This window comes from Molothrus aeneus, chromosome 20, assembly GCF_037042795.1.
Source record: "Molothrus aeneus isolate 106 chromosome 20, BPBGC_Maene_1.0, whole genome shotgun sequence".
NCBI lineage: Eukaryota > Metazoa > Chordata > Aves > Passeriformes > Icteridae > Molothrus > Molothrus aeneus.
In genome coordinates, this window is record NC_089665.1 from 3,528,288 (window position 1) to 3,548,471 (window position 20,184).

A 20,184-nucleotide genomic window follows, 5' to 3' on the forward strand; every position below is an offset into this window, starting at 1 on the left:
TACAGCAGCTTGTCTACTGGGCAAGAGAGGAGGATGCACAACCTGCTGCACCTCCAGGAGCTGCCACCCGTGCAGGGCTCAGGGTTTCTTCCCTTGGCAGCAGCAGCAGCCACACAGGCACAGACTCCTGTGGGAGAAGGGCTGGTGCCTGCTGCCTCCACAGCTCTCACTGCTGAGCCCTTGCCACATGGAATTTCTAGGTTACCACATGGGGATTTGAGCTTCTCAAAGCAACCTGGATTACATAAACATGATGCTGTTAGCAGTCAGGTGAAAGCCAGCCCATTGCCACACGGAAATTCCAGTTATAAAGCACAGCAGCTGTTTTCTGCAGGATTTATCACAGCCCTTTCACACTGCAGGATGAGGCAGAAACAGAGAGGGAAGAGAGAGGTACCTGTGAGAAAAAGCAACACTGTGCAGACAAGAGCCAACTGCCTGGCAGCACACTGTGGGAGGAAGGAGCCCCAGAGATTTATGGCTGACTGGAAACAGGAGCTGAAAGCTCTGCAAGTTCAAAGCTGAAAAGTTGGGGCCAAGATCTGGCACAGAGGCAAGCTCTGCATCTGGCACCCTGGAAATCTACTGCCCTGCTGCTCCCAGGAATAACCCCAATGGTGTGGATATTAATACCTGATACACCTTCAGCATCCCTGTGTTTAGCTCCTCTGAAGGGAAGAGGCACATCCAGAAATAAAACTGCAATGAGGAGGAAGACAGTAAGAATGAGAATTATGAATGAGCAGCAAAACCCAGTAAGGACCACTGCAGAGATGTCTTGCACTGAATGGAAGGGTTGCCCATTGAGACAAATACTTGCCTCCCAAGAGGCAGCTGGGGAGGGCAGTGAGCCTCACTCAGACACCCCAAACAAAGGCTTTCCTATAAAGGTCTCATTCAAGATGCTGACTGGCACAAAATCTGCTCTGCCACTGGCAGGAGGCACATTCCTGGTGCCTGCTAGAGATGGAGGAGCTGGGGGAGTTACCAGCTATGCTAGATCAAATCCACTATAATTCTGAAAAGAAACAACAGCAAAGCTATATATTTATGTGTGAGGACTTAAAGGTTTGTTGGTGTTTTTTTTCAAATAAACAATGGTATTCAACAAAATATGCAAAGCAGATTGGTTTTGGCAGTACAAGGGAGGCAAGTGACTGGTAGAAAATGCACAGGGTTTCTTTCACTGAGGGATAATTACATTGCAACATATGGATGGATCTATTCATCTCAAAATTGCAGCCTTAATTTTTACATAATTATTATTTTTAAAACCATATTCTTTCAACAGTCACTTTTCAATACTCTAGTTAACATTTTTCAGCCTTAAAACAGGGTCTATATATCACACGTCTGGAGAAGCACCCTGTTTTCACCAGAAATAATGAAAACAAAAATCCCACAACTTTAACAACTTTGCAAGTTTAACAAAGACTGGAGCACCCATATCTTCCTCCTCAGCATGTGCCACCCCTCATCTCTAGAAATAACATACAGACACATTGGCAAAACTAGAATTGAATAAACACCAGGTTAGTATGTTAAAGGGTATATTACAAAACAACAGTTTCCATTCTTCCTTAAACAAACAATAAAATCACTTCAACTAGAGAATATTCCACCTAGAAGAAATTATTCACCATAAGTTATTCACCATAACTTATTCTGACAAGAAAATACAGTTTTCTATTCAAGCAAGCCCTTAGCTCTAAAGCCTCACTAAGTTTTGTCCCAGCAGCCCCACAGCCAAACTGGGTTACCTCCCACTGACCACTGCAAGTAATGAAAGACTTAGGGGCAGAAAGGAGCATTAGAAGGCAGCCCAGGGTAACCTATGAGATGACCTTGAGAATAAAAACAGCAGCTGGGGAGGGGATACTCACAGGAAAGGCTCCTGCCCTGCACAGGGAGCTTCCTTCCAGCAGCCCAGGGAATGCCCAGCTCACACTCACCTCAGCTGCAGTCTCACCCTGTGTTCACTTCTCCACAAAACTAGCACAAAGCTGATTTCTTGGAGTCTTTTCTTTTCAAAGAAGCATGGAGAAGCTCGAGGAGGAGCTCAGCCTGAACCCCCATGCCCACAAAGCCCAGCACACACATGTGCACAGCTGTCTGCTGTTCTTTGGCTGTGGGAATCTGCAAGGCACAAGTGTGGTTTGGGGCTGCTGTGATGGAAGTGAGGACAGCTGCTCTCACTGAGCTGATCCGATGACAGAAAGAAAGAAAAGGAGGCAGACCCAGGTCTTTAATAAGACATTTATAAACGATTTCCCAGGCAGAACACTGGCACTAGCACAGAGAGAGAACAGCAGTCTTGGGACTGTTCTGAACTGGAGAATTTTTTCTTGAGCACCAAACACTGTAAAGAGCAGCCAAGTAAAGCACAGTGCTTTCCCCCCCACCAGAAGAACTAATTGAGCAGCAGGGGTTTGAAATTTCACAGCCTTTTTACGTATTGGAATTTTTCTCAGGCATCATTCCCACACAAAACCCACTTGGATGGACTCTGGGACCATTCCTGCAGCACCAACTGAGAGGAGCAGCCAAGCAGTGCACTGCTCAAGCAGGTGCACACAGAGTGACACTGCCTTAGTCATTCAGAAATGACAGCATTAGCTCAGTCTCAGTCCAAGGGAGACGAGAAGGCACCAAAAAAGAGCCTGGCTTTGGCTGGAAGCCAATTATTACTTTCTGATTAGACTGGAGCCAGTTTAGGGTGTCCCTGTACTGGGAACAAGATGCAGGAGAAGTTGCTGTGTGTGCCTAACTCAGGGTATTTACTCACAGGGCATAACCTGAGCAGCCAAGCACAAGCAGATTCACTGTACCTCTAACAACCCATGGGAAAGAGAAGCTAAATGCCAGGAGATAGTCTAGTTTGACTCCAGCTTTGGCACACACTGCCTGTGGGCACAGCACTCACTCCAGCCATGGAACAAGCACTGTAACCTCTGGTATATGTTCAGAGTGCTCAGGGATTCACTCCAGCTGTGGAACAAGCATTTTAACCTCTGGTGTATGTTCAGAGTGCTCAGTGACCTGGCTACCCCAGGCAGGTCAGATTAGCTCCAGAGCAGAGCAAGATTTTCCCTGGTGTGACAGGTGAGGAGCTGTGCCACTCACACCTGTGCTCCCACTGCACTCTGAGCACTGCACAGGCCCACAGTCCCCCAGCTCAGGCTCAAAGCATCCTTTATTTGGTGCATTTGTGCAAATGGAAGCTCAGGCAGGGAGTGTTCTGCTGGCACCATGGAATCTCCCCTGATAAGGGCCAGACATGTAGCAATTCAGCACAGCAGTAAGATCTTCCTCACTCCCCTTCTCTTGACAGAAAACCACTTCTCATTTCTACCTGCTGAATCTCAGAAATATTTCTTTGGTACAGCCACAAGCTTTTCTCTGACTTTCGAATTTTACTTTGCTCTGCTTCCCTCTGGCAGGAGATGGAATCTTCACAGCTCTTTACAAGAGCTGCCAGCCTGCAGCCACATTTCCTCATGCCCTGTCTGCAGCTGCTCTTGAGGGGAGAAGTAGAAAAACTTAACACCTGACATACAAGAATGAAGGAGGATGCTTTTTTAGCTCCTTATCTCTATGCTGAGAGGCTGATTTTCAGTGTGACCAGCTATGCTGAGAAACAGCAGAGTTTGAGCCACTGGGATGGCACCAGCAGACAGACAAGCACATTCCTCCTCCCCTGGATGTAGTTTTTCCCCCTCCTCAATAGAAACATGACACCAGTACAATTGCACCATCTCTTTGAGTCATCCCCCTGAAAGAGGGAGATTCCTGCAGCACCCCAGGATCCCAGAGGAAACACAGCAGAGGTAAAAATTACCACTGCCAAGCAAACATGGGCACCAAACACTGTGGGGCTGCAGTGTGCTAAACACAGCTTTGATTCATCACTCCTTCAGCCTTTATTCCTGCAGCCATACACCCATGCACTGAGCAGGCTGCCCGGCACACAAAGGGCTGATTGTACACAGCTCCACAGAGTGCAGGGTGTGCTGGGCTGCCTGGGCTTTGCCTAATCTAATAAAAAGGATATTTGAGAGCAGATTAACACTGAGTTATCGACTTCATTCCAAATACCTGGCTTTAACAGCTAAGTATCCAACTCAAAAGGCAATGAGCTGTACATGAACAGGCATCATTGGCAGAAAAAGCCAAGTCACCTGTTTGCAGTGTATGTCTTTTTTGTTTTTTTTGAAAGTAAACATGACCATGACCCAGATCTGATCCTAAAATACATGAGCTATGACATAAACACAGCAAGTGTTCTCAAACCCAACAGCTCTAAGCCTCAGTGACCACCAGAAATGACATCATACACCACTTCAGGAGTGGTGGTGGGGAAATTGATGATGTGAAGTGAGAGATCACAGATACAGCTTGGGAACTGAGGAGCTGGGCTGCACTGAAGACTGAGCACAGGCCCCACTGGGCACCCTGAGCACACACTCTGCTCTCATTCCCAGTACTCCTTACTATTAGGAAAGACTCACGTGTGGATTATGACTCTCTCTCATGCCACTTCTTCATCACTTTATCAGATGATCAGTTTTAGGCTTTCATCTTCTGAACACCCAGCCAGGACAGAGTCAGTCCCTGAGGATGATACCCCCAAGCCCTTTTGAGGGTTCAGAATTTTCTCAACATCATACCACCTTCACCTGAAATTCTTCTCTTCAAATCTCCATCAAACACTTCTAATTTCTGGCAATTTTTTTTTTCCTGAGCAAATACCTCCAAATAAAATATTCTGTAGGAAGTATTTCTGTGAAATAAGTTATACAGCAATACAAAGGGCTCCTGAGGTCTTCAGGGACATGAATCCCAAAGAACTGTGCAGATTTAAGTGTGAAATAAGGCAAGCATGTGCAGGACAGAAAGTTACCCTAGAGCTCAGTGTCTGCACACCCTCAGCCAAATCCCAAAGGCAACGATGTTTACACAACACTTCACTCAGTGGAAAGGATGAGGGGAAGTGGCATCAGAGAGGGAAGCTGCTGCTCCTGTGCCAGGACTGGGAGGACAAAAAGCCAGAAAAATCTGCTGGCCAAGATAACTTCCACTTTCACCTCTGACTTACAGGATGACATGGGCAAGACCTCCTTCTTTAAGTTGTCTTTGGTGTAAAACATGGGTAATACTTGTAATAATTTGTCACAGCCTTCAAGCTTTACAGGCGGTGCTGAGGCATTCAGAGAGGTTTCATGTGTGCATAGGAGCTTATAATTACAGAAAGTGAGAGTGACTTACAGCTCCTGCTTGGCAGGAATTCCTCAAGCAGGCTGGGAGCAGTCCTGCAGCAGAGTTAACTCCTGCTGCCCTACAACTGCACTACCCCACACAAATTAACTCCTGAACCTTGGTGCAGGTTCAGCTTTTAAGGGGCACTCATGGCTAAGTTCATCACTGCCTTCCTCTGAGACCATTTTAAAGTCCCCATTTACAAACATTTCCTTTCTCACAAAGACTTCTGCAAACACATGCAGGGAGTGAAGGGCTCTGCTGCATCCTCTGGTCCACAGTGCAGATGCAGCACACAGGACACACATTTACTGTGCTGGAAAACAGCATTGCCAAACACATTTTGTAGCAGAGAGACCAACAACTGTATTTTTAAAACAACTGTATTTTAAATAGAGCTGCTGAAGTCACAGACAGCTCAATTTTGACAACTCTTATTATTTTAGAGTGAGTGTTGTGATAAAACAGTGTTTTCCTACAGTTCTCACTCCTGCATAAAAAGGTTTCTCTCTTATGGGACCAGGATATTAATTTACTTACTAGCATCTTCATTAAAAAGTAAATATCCTACTGAACTTAAAATAAATAGAGAATAATATTTGTATTCTAAATGTTTTAAGGCTTTTGTGGAGATCAAGTCACCTACTAGACTGCTTGCAAGGAAGATGCTCACATGCAGGGTCAGCGTGTGCTGGTTAATTCCAACCTCTGGGAAATTTTATGTACCAACAGTCTGATGCCACTTTATTCTGCAGCCTCTCATCCCAAATCCATCTATGCCAAAGGGAATCTCTCCTTTAATTTCAATGAATATTGGCTCAGGGCTTTAATGATTAATCTGCTCTAGCTGGATTAGTGCAATTTTTGGAGGCAGCACATGCAGGAGCTGATCCCACCCTGAAGCTGCATCCCCACTCTGATGGGCATAAGCACAACCACAGTGATGCCACTGCAGACACCCCAGCCCAGCTGAATAGGATTCAGTTCATTATATTCCAACCTCCATAAGCTGAACATCTGTGAGAAGCAGATTTTCTCTCCCTGCTGTTCTGTGAAGAGCTACAGACAGAGAGAGCAGGAGGGTGTCTGACCTCCATATGTCTTTGCTGTGTGCTCATGCCTCACCCACAATGAATGAGCTGAATATCAAGGATTAACTACATCAAATCCTTCTAAGAGCATCTAATCATTAAGACAATTAAAATCAGACTCACAGTTATCTCTATATGTTACCTGTAAAGCTGATAAAACTAAGATTGATTCAATGCCCCTTTATATTGCTTGGAATGTACTGAATCACTTCTTGGGAGAGGAATGCCACCAAAGGGGGTTCTTCCCTTCTGGAGGGGAACAAGAAAGGGTGGAGGAACCTCCACCTTCAAAAACCCCAGTACAAAAGGTATTTCAGGGTGCAGGATGGCAGGCAGAGCAGCTCAGGAAAGGCACATGAGCTGAACACGAGCCCTATGCAAACAGCCAAATGGTTGGTCCACAACCAAGCCAGAAAACTTTGGCACAGGATGTGCCATGAGGATGAGAACAAGCATGCAGGGTCTCAGGACAGCATCTGTGTCCATGAGTGACTGGTGGATGGAGGGACATAACCCCCACAGGGCACTTCGGCCAAACCCCAGCAGTGACAAGGGGACACACTCAGGCCCTAATGATCCCTCAGCAGAGCTGCCCCCATGCCTGCTGCAGTTCCCATTCCTCAGCTGTACCTCAGCCCTGGAGCAGCAGAACAGCAACTCTCAGTTGCAGTTTTTCCTGTTCAGCCCCTGAAAACAATGTTGTTTTCTTTTAGATACCTGTTAACTCCCTGACCAGGTGATTGCCTGTGCAGACTGGATCCTGCAGCTCTGGCTGCTGCTGGAGTGCTGATCTGTTGACACTGCACCAGAGGCATTTGATCCTCAAACACCTCACTGCCACCTCAACCTCCTAATTCCCCAAGGAACTGAGGACACTGTGTACACAGAGCCATTGACACAAATCACAGAATCACTGGGTTGGTAGAGACCTTCAAGATCAAGTCCAACCCATGCACTAACACCTCAGCTCAACCCTGGCACCCAGTGCCACATCCAGGCTTTGTTAAACACACCCAGGGATGGGGACTCCACCACCTCCCCGCCATTCCAGTATTTTATCACTCTTTCTGTGAAAAACTTCTTCCTAATATCCAACCTATATTTCCCTTGGTGCAGTTAAGACTGTGTCCTCTGGTTCTGACAATTGTTGTCTGGAGGAAGAAACCAACCCCACCTGCCTACAGCCACCTTTCAGGGAATTGTACACAGAGCTCACCAGACTTCACCAATGACACATTTCCAGCAGGATCACTAATCCAGGCTTGCTGTGTGCATTTAATTGAGGACAGCACTCAGATGGGAGCTGACAATACCAATCACTCCATGAGGCCTGATGCAAAACAGCAAAACCAAACATTTGCTAGAAATAATAGCAGCCTCTGGCCCCATGATGTGGGGTCTCCTCTCTCAATTCACCAGCACACAACACCCCAAGTTAATATTAATCAAGAGGCACAAAGCCTTTGGACAGACAAGAATTAGGTCCCTATGTCTCTGCCAGTCGATCAGCTGCTCTGGACATTACAATCCTATTTCTTTTGTCACAGGCAAAACAGTGGTTTAGCATCTTTAATAATTATTTGGGAATTAGAATTAATAGATTGATACAAAATCAGAGAGCCTCAGCAGTTTCTTGCAGCTTTATAAAAAAAATCTGTGTTAAAATACCACCAAACCATCAATAATTACCTGAGAACAACCTCCCAAAGTTCTCTCTTTATACTAAAGCATAAATTCCCCAGGAAGGACACCATCCCTCCCTCTTTTTTACCACAGAAAATTCTAGATGCAACAGAAATTGCTTCTTACTGCTGTGCATCCAACCAACTTAACTTAAAAACCATCCTGAGAAACTCGAGGGGCAAACAACTGATTTCCAAGTTAGTTTACCAAGATGTTGCTGCTAACACTGTGGCAGATAAATAAAAAGGAATGAAGATTTTCCACTGGGAAAGGCAAGAGCAAGGCAGTAAATGCACAAGAGAGCCAAGGTGGTGGTGAGATTGAGGATCCTCCAGCAGAATTGAGGCAGGTACAGATCAAAAGAGACTTGGCCACAGAACTCCTGAGTCTCAAACTAGAAGCAGCCCTCAGAATATAATCACATTTCTAGAAAAGAAACTTTAGAAGAGAAGTTAACCCCCTCATGCAAACTCAGCCCTGGGGCACAGCAGTGACTGCCCCCAGCAGGGACCAAGCTGAGCCCATTAGCACCCAAACCCCAAGTGCAACCAACCAGGATCCAATACCCAGCTCAGCCTTACCAAACCCTCATTACAGCATATTTTAGTTTAATTACCCTATGGAGCCAGTCATCCCATTCTCTTTAATGGCCCTGGGAACGTTCCAGTCTGCTTCACTTTTCTTTTCAGTGAACAAAAGCAACACACAGTGTTTGCAGAAGCAGACACTATGCCAACATGGTTAGCCTTGTGCATTTATTCTTCATGAAAAATAATGCATGTACACTTACATGAAAACAAGAAGGCATTGCCAGGCTCCCAGCAATATGCTGTATAGTTTAGCTCTCAAAGCATAGTTTTTGGCAATAAAACTAGGTAACTGCTGAAAAACAGTTTTGATATTGTTAGCCATGCCTAAATATGAAATTCATGTGACAGATATTTGCACTTGCCCATTCAGAAAGACAGGATCCATCTGTAAAACCCAAGGTCTACTCTGGATTCTAACTGGATGCACATAAGTCTCACAGAAAACTCAATAAGTTTGGGCTTTTTTGCCTCCAGCACTGAAGTCTCAGTGTTGCCCAGCCCCATCTGCAAATACAAGTATTTCTGTTGTCCTCTGTCTTTTGCTAGATTTTTTAATTGAACAAGAGATTTAAGAACCATAAACAAACACTAGAGCCAGCTGACAGCCAAATGAAGTATGAAAGGCAAATTTCTCCTCCAAACACGTCACTCTAACACTGCTCTGAGCAGACAAAACCCACTCTGAAATGTGAATGCTTCTTTTCCCAGCAGCTTTCACCTGTTCCACCAGCTGGGAGGGCTCTGTGGGCCCATTCATCACAGCTTCCATTCTCTTTCCATCTTTTTCCAGGCTTTTCCAGGAGGAGGGTGGGAAAGGAACCAAGACATATGAGCTTTGTAACAAGAAATCCAAATATTATTTTGAGCTCTTTACACATGACCCACACCTTTAGCACAGAAACCTATCTCAAATGTGGGGTCAAGAGCAGTGACTTTATTCACTTGATACATGGGAAATAAGCCAACACATTTGTGGGAAATGCTCTCCTAAGGCAGCTAGACAAGAATTTTCAGTCTGGTTAAGGAAAATAGTTACTGCAAAGCAGCAGAACTTATTTTTTCCATTGTTTCAGCTTTACAGGAGAGGAGGGAGGGGGATAGCCAGCATGGACATTACTCAAGGCTAATTTCTTCCAGGAGTCCATGTCAGCTGCCAGTTCCCCACTGACTTTCAGAGGAAATGGCAATTTCTGTTCTTTAAAAAAAAAAAAAAACACAACCAAAGCAAGCCAATGTACCTAACCCAGACTAAAGCTCTTATTCCTCATGGCTCTGTGAAAGCACCAGCTCAGGTAAGGAGACACAACAACTCTCCACTCAGGACATTCCATGAGCAGACTCTGAATGTGTTTTCAGGAGAAATAACTCTGATACAGCATGTGTGACAAGCTGGCTCTGTGTGACTACAGCACATTTGGCCTCTATAGAAACCTCCAGCCATGAACTGTGAAATTCTATAGAATTCACAGCAGCTCCCATCTGCATTCACCCTTTTTCTGGTACATAGATGTGAGCTGTCAAGAGTACATGGAAATGTTGAAGAGGAATCTCCATGCCTGGGAAAAGAAGAAAGAAATAAAAGACAGATAAGAGACACTTGACTTTCTACAAAAGAATATGAACAGGACACCAGGGAAAAGAGAAAGGAGAAATCAAAGCAATTTGTGTATTCCAGAGTAAGAATAAAGGGAAGTAGCTCCACTTGCACTTGTGCAGACAAGGTTGATAAACTTATGGGAGGGGAAGAGGATCAAAGTTTTTAAAAATTCATTTTCAGCTAATGGCTCTGACATATCTCAGGTACAACAGGAGAGCAGGCATCTTCTCTTATCATGCAATCTGAAAGATATAATCTCCTTTTGGGGTCTTTCCCCAAGCTCCCAGAGCCAAGGAACATCTCAGAGGCAACAGACTGGGCACTGCTGCAGTTTAATTCTGTGCTTTGTTAGATTTATGGTTCTCTTCTGCAACTACATTTCAGGTTTTTGAGATTTCTATCCTCCACCCAGGTAGAAAATTGATATAGATGAGTGTTGCAGCTCTGAATTTTGTAACCCAAATCACTCTGGCTTTCTTCCATCCAGCTCCAGAAAATGCAGACATCTCCTTTGGCTGGCAAAGAGGAGGGTAAGTGCAGAGGCAAGGAGTAAGGCAGTAGTTCAGGGGCATGTAATGAATTTTTGTGGAGTCAGGAAAACCTTGTCAGCCTCCCAGGAAGCACTTTCAGTGCAGACACAGGTCATGGAGCTCATGGTGTCTGCAGGGCTTCTCAAACACCTCACACAGAGACTCCTTCTTACAACTTCAAGACCTCATATAAAATCTAGTGGCCCAGATCTGACTAATCCCAGGAAATGTAATTAAATTAAATCCAGCTTCCACAGCCATCTACCACCAGATTCTTTTGCTGCAGGCATCCCCAAATTCACATCAGTGCCTGCTATTGTTAAGCTTTCAGTGATGTGGACACGTGGCTCTGGAATAGATTTAAACCACTTTAACACAAAAAAAAAGAGTATTTTCCCTTGTAGTTTCCCCCTACCAAAGGCTGAATCCTGGGACTGTGCTGGGGCTGGGCCCCACAGGCAGCAGAGATGCTGCTGCTCTCAGAAAAGGGCACACAGGCAGGGCAGCAGGATTCTGGGATGCACACTTTGCTCACAGCAGCAAGAGGCAGCTGGCCAGACTTCTGGAGAATTCTGCAGGAGGAAGAGCAGGTGCAGGCCATGCAGGGACACAGTTCCTGAGCAGGACACTGGGAGAGAAGGTGCCACAGACAACACCACAGCCCAACCACTGCTAAACACCCAGCCCACTTTGTTTAAACAACCCCACTGTGCTCTGTTCTCACCTTCCAGGAGAGAACAGGAATGGCTCAGCTCAGGAATGGCTCAGGAATGGCTCAGGAATGGCTCAGCCATTTCCAAAAGCCCCCTGCACTATCCTGAGAGGCAGAGGAGCAGCAGTACATCTGTCACACAGCACCAACCCACCGTCTCCAGACCTCTCCCCTTCTCCATGCCCACTTTTTTCCAGGGATAAAACTCAGAACTCCTCAAAAAAAGGTCAGAATCCATTTGGAGCCTCCCAGGGCACTTGGCTGCACATCCCCTGGTGGCAGATGGCTGGAGCTGAGCAAGGCACAAAGGAACTCCAGCAAACAGGAGCTGCATTCAGCCCAGAGGTTGCCTTGACCCTGCCATTGCCTGACCCTTTCATACCACAAGACACACACCAGCTGTGCCTGCTGAGATGCCACTACAAAGCCTCTGGGGGGAAGAGAGGCCTCAGATCTTGTGCCTCATTTTGGTGTTTTTCATGTGATTAAAATCAACTGAAAGCAACTCCACAACATACTGCAGTTATAAATCCAGACCAAAGCACCTCGAGGGAGTCACAACAGGGCAGATACAGCCTTTTTTAACAAAGTGAAATGAAAAACATGACATACAAAACTCCCATCTTGAACAACAGAGGCACATCACTGGAGTTCAGGTTCATTTCTCAATCACAGCTGAGGGCATGGAGAAACAAGGGGGAAATTCAAAAATACAGGGTCAGAAGAATAATTTCAAAATACACAACCCAACCTATCCAAACTATGCAACCTATCCAAAATACACAACCCGACCTATCCCAAACTTTTCCTTTGTCAATTTATGCTTCCCTCTAGCAAACAAATAAAAGGATACCTCACTATCTTAGATTTGGGCACAAAATAAAGAAATCAGGCTTTCTAATATTAAAAGCCCATTCACACTAAACTGCAATCCAAACATTTGTTGATATCCACGCACAGGGCCAAGTCCTCAGCAAGGGAAGAGCAGCTCCTTGGCAATCCCTACAGGGCTGTATCACACCAGAGGATCTGGAACTCTGCCCGTGACCCCAAGCAGGGATGGGCCCCTCAAACAGGACCTTGCAGATGTGCAAAAAGCCAAGTTGGAGCTGTGGCTTGTACAAAACTGTTTGGGGAAAGAATCTACAGTGGCAGAGGTTACACCTACACTATTGGTCACTGGAAGAAGAGAGAGCTCAGCTGGAGGAATCCATGAGCAAAGCCCCTGATGTGCAATGAGGGAGCAGAGTCAGTGCCTCAGCAGCAAGCAGAGCCTGTGTGAACATCCCATGCAGAGGCTGTGCCTGAATCACCATCCCAATGTGCCCAGGAACCTCAACACCTTTTGTTTTGATTAAATAATTAACACTTCTGCATTACTCTGACAAGAGACAGCATTGCCTGGTGACTCTCATTTTGCAGCATTATTATCCCAGACTAATTTGTTCAAGCATGCTAAAGCAAATTTTGACCAATATGATCAAAAGGCTTTCCTGATTCTGCTAAATGTTCTATATTTTGTGGACTGAAACACATAGCAAAGTAACCAGGCATGTAGGAAGTGGTCTGAATTATAAGGACAAGAGATTGACAGATCTCAAGAAGCAACCAGTGACCTTCTGAAATGAAAGTGTAATATAGTGAAAGTACAAGTTTTGATAGGACATACATCATCCTGATGTGTTTCCCCAGAAGCAAGAAGAAAGCCTTTTTTAACAAAGTGAAATGAAAGAAAATTACCTACAAAACTCCCATCTTGAATATTTTCTAAATTATATATAATTTTAAAAAAACCCAGCAGTCAATAAGCCATAAAAAAGAATCCTAAGCAAAACACACCCTCAACTGCTTTTGAAGTGTTAATTATACTAATGACAGTCTGCATAGCTTTTGTATACACTAGATATAGATCAACAACTGCAAGATGTGGAGGTGTGTGAAGGTAAGTCATTATTCAAATCCTAGGGCTTCAAGTGTTTCTGTTTAAACAAAGGCATTAATTTGACACAAACAGCACAGGCCAAATCACCTGAAGTGCTCAGTTATTACTCCTACATCCTCTCAGGCCAATAGCAATGGCTGCAGGGCAGTGTTTGAGGTGATGGGGAGGTTCCCATCTGCCCAATTAACAGCCCTTCCCTTGTCAGTGTCTGTACAGGTACCTCTGCCAGCCCTGAACACCAGGGGATCCATCAGGAGATCTACCAGGAGATCCATCAGGGGATCAATCTGGGATCCATCAGGAGATCCATCAGGGGACCCACCAGGAGATCCACCAGGGGATCCACCAGGGGATCCATCAGGCTCCCACCCTGCAGGAGCATCAGGGGCAGGACGGTGGGGATGGACAGAGAGCAGAGATCTCTGCAGCCAGGTCAGGAACCTGTGGTTTATTGCACAGGGCCTGGGTGCAGGGCCCTGCTGGGAGCTGCCAGCCACAGCTCAGAGCAGGCCCCAGAGAGGGAGAGAGAGGTAAAGAGGGAGGTTGTTGGGTACCTGTTGCCAATTCCCTGACTTCTGGGACTCAGGCTGGGCCCTCCCAGGGGGCTCCCCTGTCTGGGGAGACCCTCCTGGAGTGGTTTTGTATCAGGAAAGAGATGCACTGGATCTTTTCAGTCTTCAGGTTCTTGTTTATTATTATCTTATCTAGAGTTTTGCACGCTGTCCACACCAGGCTCAGTGCACTGGAAAAGCACCACAAAAATGGCCAACAATCTCTTGCTACAAGGTCTTTTAAAGCTAAACTATCCAATTAAGAACTGACACCTAGATTATTTTCCCTTTTTAACCCAATAACTGATCCCAAAGAGCCCACAATGGGGACTTTTCTGCCCAATTACAAAATGCCACCTACACCCATGAAGAAGCCCAGGCTGACACCCTGTGCCCTCCATCTTGCTTCCATCCACAACACACTAAAAATCCCAGAACCTCAATTTCTCACCAAGTGATTCACCTACACTGCTCTCTGCAATCTATATCACACTTTTGTGGATTCTAGTTTATTTTGAAGCCTAGGAAACTTTCTCCATGAATGAGGGTCAAAGTCAGTGCTGCCCTGGGGGTCAGGGCACCCCAGAGCAGACAGAGAAACATTCCCAGTGCCCTGGGTTTCCACAGTGGTAAAGAGAGAGAAGGCAAGAGTGTGGTGAAGAGGATGAGAGAGCGAGGTTCCCATTACAATACCATAAATCTTCTTCTGTGTTGAATATTCTCATTCTCACTAACCAATCTAGTACAAGATACAAATCCTATAGCATTTACATACAGTCTATAAGAATCATTACATTACCATACTGTGTCACATTTTAAACCCTAAAAACTCCTCTTTGGGCCCCTTCTGCCAAGCTGTGGGGTCTGCTCTGCCCCTTGGGCCTGTCTGCAAGCAGAGGGTGTTGTTCTATCAAAAGGGGATCACCTTCAGCCAGCCACACCATTGTTTTCCAGTTGTTCAGTAACTGAGGTATCTCAAAGCTTGCTTTCATTTCAATCTCACTTAGAGTTTCCATATTCTCAAAATCTTTTGCCAGACAATCATAATTATAAGGCTTTCCTGCTTCATCTTCCCCAACAGCACCCACTCCACAACTTGCCAGTTCTGTGCATTACCTGGGAGAGGGAGCCCATTTATTCACCCTGGTACATTTGTTTTGATCTCTCGACCCACATACAGATGGGAATTTCACATCCCACAGAACACTGGCTCCACCAGCCCAGTGCCTCCAGACCAGGCAGTCTCTGGAGCAGCTGATGCCCTGCATGGAGCCCTCACCTTCCTTGGAGCCAGTGGTGGCAGCAGCTGTGCTGGTCCCTGATGCCCGTCCCACGGGGCTGGAGTGCTTCCCAGCCCTGCCTGGGATTTTAAGTCCACTTGGTTTCAGCATGATTCCTCTCTCCTGTATCTCAGGCTCCTGCTGCCAGTGTCTCCAGAGCTGTCCTGGTGTAACTGCTCAGGCTTCTGGATGGTGCACCTCTTCTTCCATGGTCACACACCTGAGGGAGAAGAGCACAAAGAAATCAGATTGAGAATGAGCAGGAGAGCATGGACCAGGCTCCCAAAAAGCAGTGCCCAGCTCTGTCCTCACAGCCCTAGGGGAGTCAGAACCTTTCATTTCTTCTCCTATAAAACCAGGGTGATCACCTCCCTCATCTCCCACCTTAAGTGTTACATTTTTTTTCATCAAAGTCCTGGTCCAAAGGTGAAACTTCCCAGAGCCATTAAACAAGAATTTAAAACAGTTTGGGATTTGAGTAACTGAAATGGTTTTGACTAATTTTAAATCCTAAAGCCTCAGTTCAGCACCTGCCAAGCCTCTGTGGTGCTGTCAGAGCCCTGACAAAAGGCACCACCCTTCATGCACAGCCCAGGGTTTCATGCATGCTAAAGCAAATTTTGACCAATATTATCCCCCTTGACTAAAAGCACTGTCTGAGAGGTAAAAAGCTTTCCTGATTCTGCTGAATGTTCAGGGCAGCCTCTCCAAACTGGCAGGGGAAGGAAGGATGATGCCAGTGTCTGAGATGGGGTTTTCAGCTCCTGTCCTTAAAGACAAATCCAAAATCTTATCACAGAAAAAAGGGCATTTGACCGTATGGATTTACAAGAAAATTTGAGGAAAAAAAAAAAAACCCAAGAAAAACAAACCCCCAAATTTCCTGAAACTTAAGCCTAACTCTACCAATTATTCATTAGTGAAGTCACAACCCTTCCTTATGTCATTCCCTTCCCAGTAGGCAAATGGAATAAAACCTCCAAATTCCTTGCAAGGATGTTGCATCAGCAAGCACATTTTATGACAAGAAAGGAAAAATAAAGGAAGTGACTAAGTTGTTAAAAGAAAAAAAAAAAAAAAGCAGTAACATTCCTAATGGATAAAGAAAAATAATAAAAAAATGAGCCTATCAGCCAAAAGGAATCTTGAGGCTGGGAGTCAGCAGGCTAGAATGTAGAGGAAAAAGGGTGGCAGCAGAGTAAAGCAGGGACAATGCCAACCTAAGAGCAAGGAGAGCAATCCAAGCAGCAGCCAGAAACTGGGGACACTCTTTCCTGGGCAAAGGAAAGAGGCAGCACCCCTGAGAATCAAAGATTTACAGATGCTGCAAGGAGGAATTGCAATAATGGGATGGGAAATGATTGAGGCATGAGTAAGGACTTGAACAGAGGCTGGGGCAGAGCGAGCAGAGGGCTGGCAGGGCTCCAGGAAAAGCTGCAGGCAGACACAGAGGAGGGAAAACCACAAGGAGAATTCCAAAGCTGTATTCCTGAGGGCTCACAAATATCTAAAACACCAAAGTGCAGTAAGAGTCAGTCATCCTACATCAGCTTAAAGAGACAGAGAAAGGAGGGATCAGCAGAGACATCCTGGGGAGGGAGCCTGAGCAAAAAACTGAGGGATCAAAGCCTTTTCCCCATGTGCCCACCAAGGTGTTCAATAGCTGGGCTGGGTTCAGACACCTGCAGATATTCAGGGCTGGATGCTCCAATCACATCACCCACAGCAGGAATAACAGACAAGAGCAAGAAACTCTTCTTAAGGAAGAGAAAAACCCAGCCTTTGTGCAGCAGAGCTGGTGGGAACAGCTGTCAGAGCTGGACAGGAGGCTGCAGCTTCCAGCTCTGGTTAGCATAAAACAGGGAGACAAGGAACTGAATTTAGAGGTGAGAAACATTGATCAGGCAGGTTCCTGCAATCTGTCAAGCCATCAGATGTGGCATCTCCCACCCACTCCATCTCATGGTACACATTTTGCCCAGGGCTGGCTTTGATTTTACAGACAAACTTGATTTCTAACTCCTCTGCTGGCAGGTGATGTGCTCTACCTACAGATCTGCATCCATCGCCTCCAGCCTGAAAGTCTGCCCTCTCCACAACATGGCCTTACTCCTGAATTTATTCATTTTTTGGTCCTAAATTTTGGTTACAAGGTTGGATGGTGTACTCAGGATTAAGAAACTTGGGGCTGCTGGTGCTTCCACACAGCTGGCTGAATTAACCAGGAATGTGGATAAGAAGATAAAAAGACACAGAGAAGGAAAAAACAGCAGTAAAGAAGAATTTAAGTAGGAAAAGGTGCCAGGAAAAAAAAAGGATTTTACAGTTTTTCAATTTTCTGTTAGAGAGCATCTCTGGATCCTTAACTTTGCAGCTAGAACCATATAAACTTTAGGGAACAGTGAATTTAGTGTGTTCCTCTATATTTAGTGTGTTCCTCTATTTTGTGCTCATCTTTGAGGAAACAGGAACTTCAGTTCATCCTCTCTCCACATCTCATTATCCCTAAAGATCAGCTGTCCCCTCCCATCACAGGATATTGTGATTTTCTGCTTTTTCTCAGGACAACTGGATATTTTTACACTGGGGAGAGAAACAACAGGAAGTGTATTCCCACCACATAAATATTTCTGCCAGGAATCTTTACACAAACACATTTGCTTTCAACACACTGATACTAAAACTAAATGAACTCCACAGGCTGCTAATCATGCTCCCCTTGGAACAGACAGATGCTTTTATCCTGAAATACAGCCAGGTTGTGAAAAACGCCAATCACTTGGTGGTTTAAAATTTTAAAAGTTTAATAGTAATAAAATGGTTATAAAAAGAGTAATAAAATTAGAGTAATAATAATTTGGACAATTAGGTTTAGGACAATATGAGACAATAAAAACAAAGAGTTAGGGACAGTCCAGGTACCTCTTTCTGGGCAAAATAAACCCAAAAAAAGGACACAGATTAACAGAGGATTAACCCTTAAAAGCAACAGCCTGTTGCATATTCATACACCTCATCCATGATGCATAAATTCCATTCAGACACAGGATTCTGCCTGGTCAGTGTCAGCTTCTTCCTCTGAATCCTGAGGCATCTCCAGGGCTGAGCAAGGTGGGAAGAAGTTAATTTCTTCTGATAATGCAGCAATAAATTCTCTTTCTCTGAAAGATTGAGGTGTCCTGTGGCTGCTATCTCAGTAGGAGTACATCGTTCCTCTCTTTAAATAAAGTATCTTACATAGCATAGTTTCTATTTTAACATAATGTTATAACCTAAAACTATGTTTAACACACTATTTAAGAAAATGAATACAGCATCACTTTCTAACATATCACATATAATATTCATTTCAATATTTTCTAAAAGCCAATCATAAAATACGCATTTTTCACACACTTCATGGCCACATTCACTGGGGTCACAGATTCAAAACCTTCTCCAATGCCACTGGGAGCCAGAGCAGATGCCCTGCCAGGCGGTGCCCACAGCTCCTGGGGAGGGTCTGATGGACAAACCCCTCCAGCTGCAGGGTCACTGTCACGAGCTGCAGGCTGGCCACAGCCAGGGACAGCTGCCTCAGCACACCCTGCACATTCATCATCACACAGGGAAATAAGGATGAAGTGGAGTAAATTTTACTATAAATGCAGTTTGTCAGTGCTACACAGATAAAAATAAACGTCTGGGATGCTTTTAAAGAAGTCTGTACGTGCTGCTAGGGACAAATACTCCTCCTCTGTCACCAGCTTCTCCCCCACTTCAGCACAAATATACATGAGCTGATTTTTAGGAAGCTCTGAACACTGAGCTCTTCCAAATGACACCATTAGGTCATCTCCACCACCCAGAGCAGTGCTGCCTGAGCCATCCCAGTCCCACATTAGTTCCTGGCTGAGTGATGCAGCCTTTATGCTGCAGAAATATCCCTGGCCTGGGACACAGGCCAGGATCTCCACAGGGCACTGCCCTGCTCCATTAGAGGTAACAACATGCTCTGAGCTCCTATACAGAACCCTCAGCTTCCCAACAGGCTCTATTAGCAGAGCCCTCCTGAAAAACCTATTTCCAGCTCTTCCAAAAAATCTGCTTCCAGCAGTAGAGGCTGAACACAGGCAGATATGTGGTGTAAGAAACACATGAGCCATCCCTCTTCCCTGGTGCTGAAACCAGCCATAATAGGCTTCAAGCTCTATCCAGAAACTTTCAGGGGAACAGAAAATTTCTATTCTCTCTATGTGATTTATCATTCCTGTATTCCACCCCATATTACCTGCACAAGCTGCACACTTTGCCTTCCTGCAAAACTTCATGGAAATGTGACTGTCTCCTGATAGACTGTAAAGAAAACCCCATCTGCTCCTCTGGATACCCCAGTGCCACCAGCTCTGCTTATTTTGTTTTTATTTCCTTTACAAGATATGACAGACAACAAGCATTTTCTAGATCTCTGCTAGATTCTTCCTGCAGTCTTTCCATGCCAGGATGAATGGTTCTGTCTGTTCCCACAACCAAGAAAAGCATCCCAGGAATGCACAACACCAAACCCAGCTTCAAACAACCAAAATATTCCCTTCCCCATCTTTCCACCAGAAAAGGGGACAGCTGAATGTCAGTCACATCGGCTCAGATTCACAAAGGGGAATTGTCTGGGGGTGATTTTATGATGATATTTTATTCACTTGTCTGCTTTATGCCCAGGATATTGGGGGTATCTTTAAGAGGAGCCAGGGCAGGGTTGCAGCCTGGGATCACTCTGTTCAATCTCACTCCAGTGTGCTCCCAGGAACGTGAGTCTCATAGGCTCAGATTCAAAAAGGGGAACTGTCTGGGGGTAATTTTATTATGATGTTTTATGTACTGATCTGCTTTATGGCCAGAATGTCGGGGGTATCTTTAAGAGGAGCCAGGGCAGGGTTGCAGCCTGGGATCGCTCCCTCCAGTGTGCTTTGGGT

At 45.3% G+C, this 20,184-nt stretch overlaps 1 protein-coding gene across 3 annotated transcripts in view; it reads right to left on the reverse strand.

Annotated features, from left to right (window-relative positions):
- The window catches only part of CLIP2 (CAP-Gly domain containing linker protein 2), a 99,677-nt gene that overhangs the window by 51,760 nt on the left and 27,733 nt on the right, over positions 1–20,184 (reverse strand). For all 3 annotated transcript variants that reach the window (XM_066563249.1, XM_066563250.1, XM_066563248.1), the window contains one exon: positions 15,232–15,452. In XM_066563249.1, coding sequence (XP_066419346.1) covers positions 15,232–15,343 — 112 coding nt within the window. In that variant the 5' untranslated portion in view covers positions 15,344–15,452. The remainder of the gene's footprint in view (positions 1–15,231; positions 15,453–20,184) is intronic.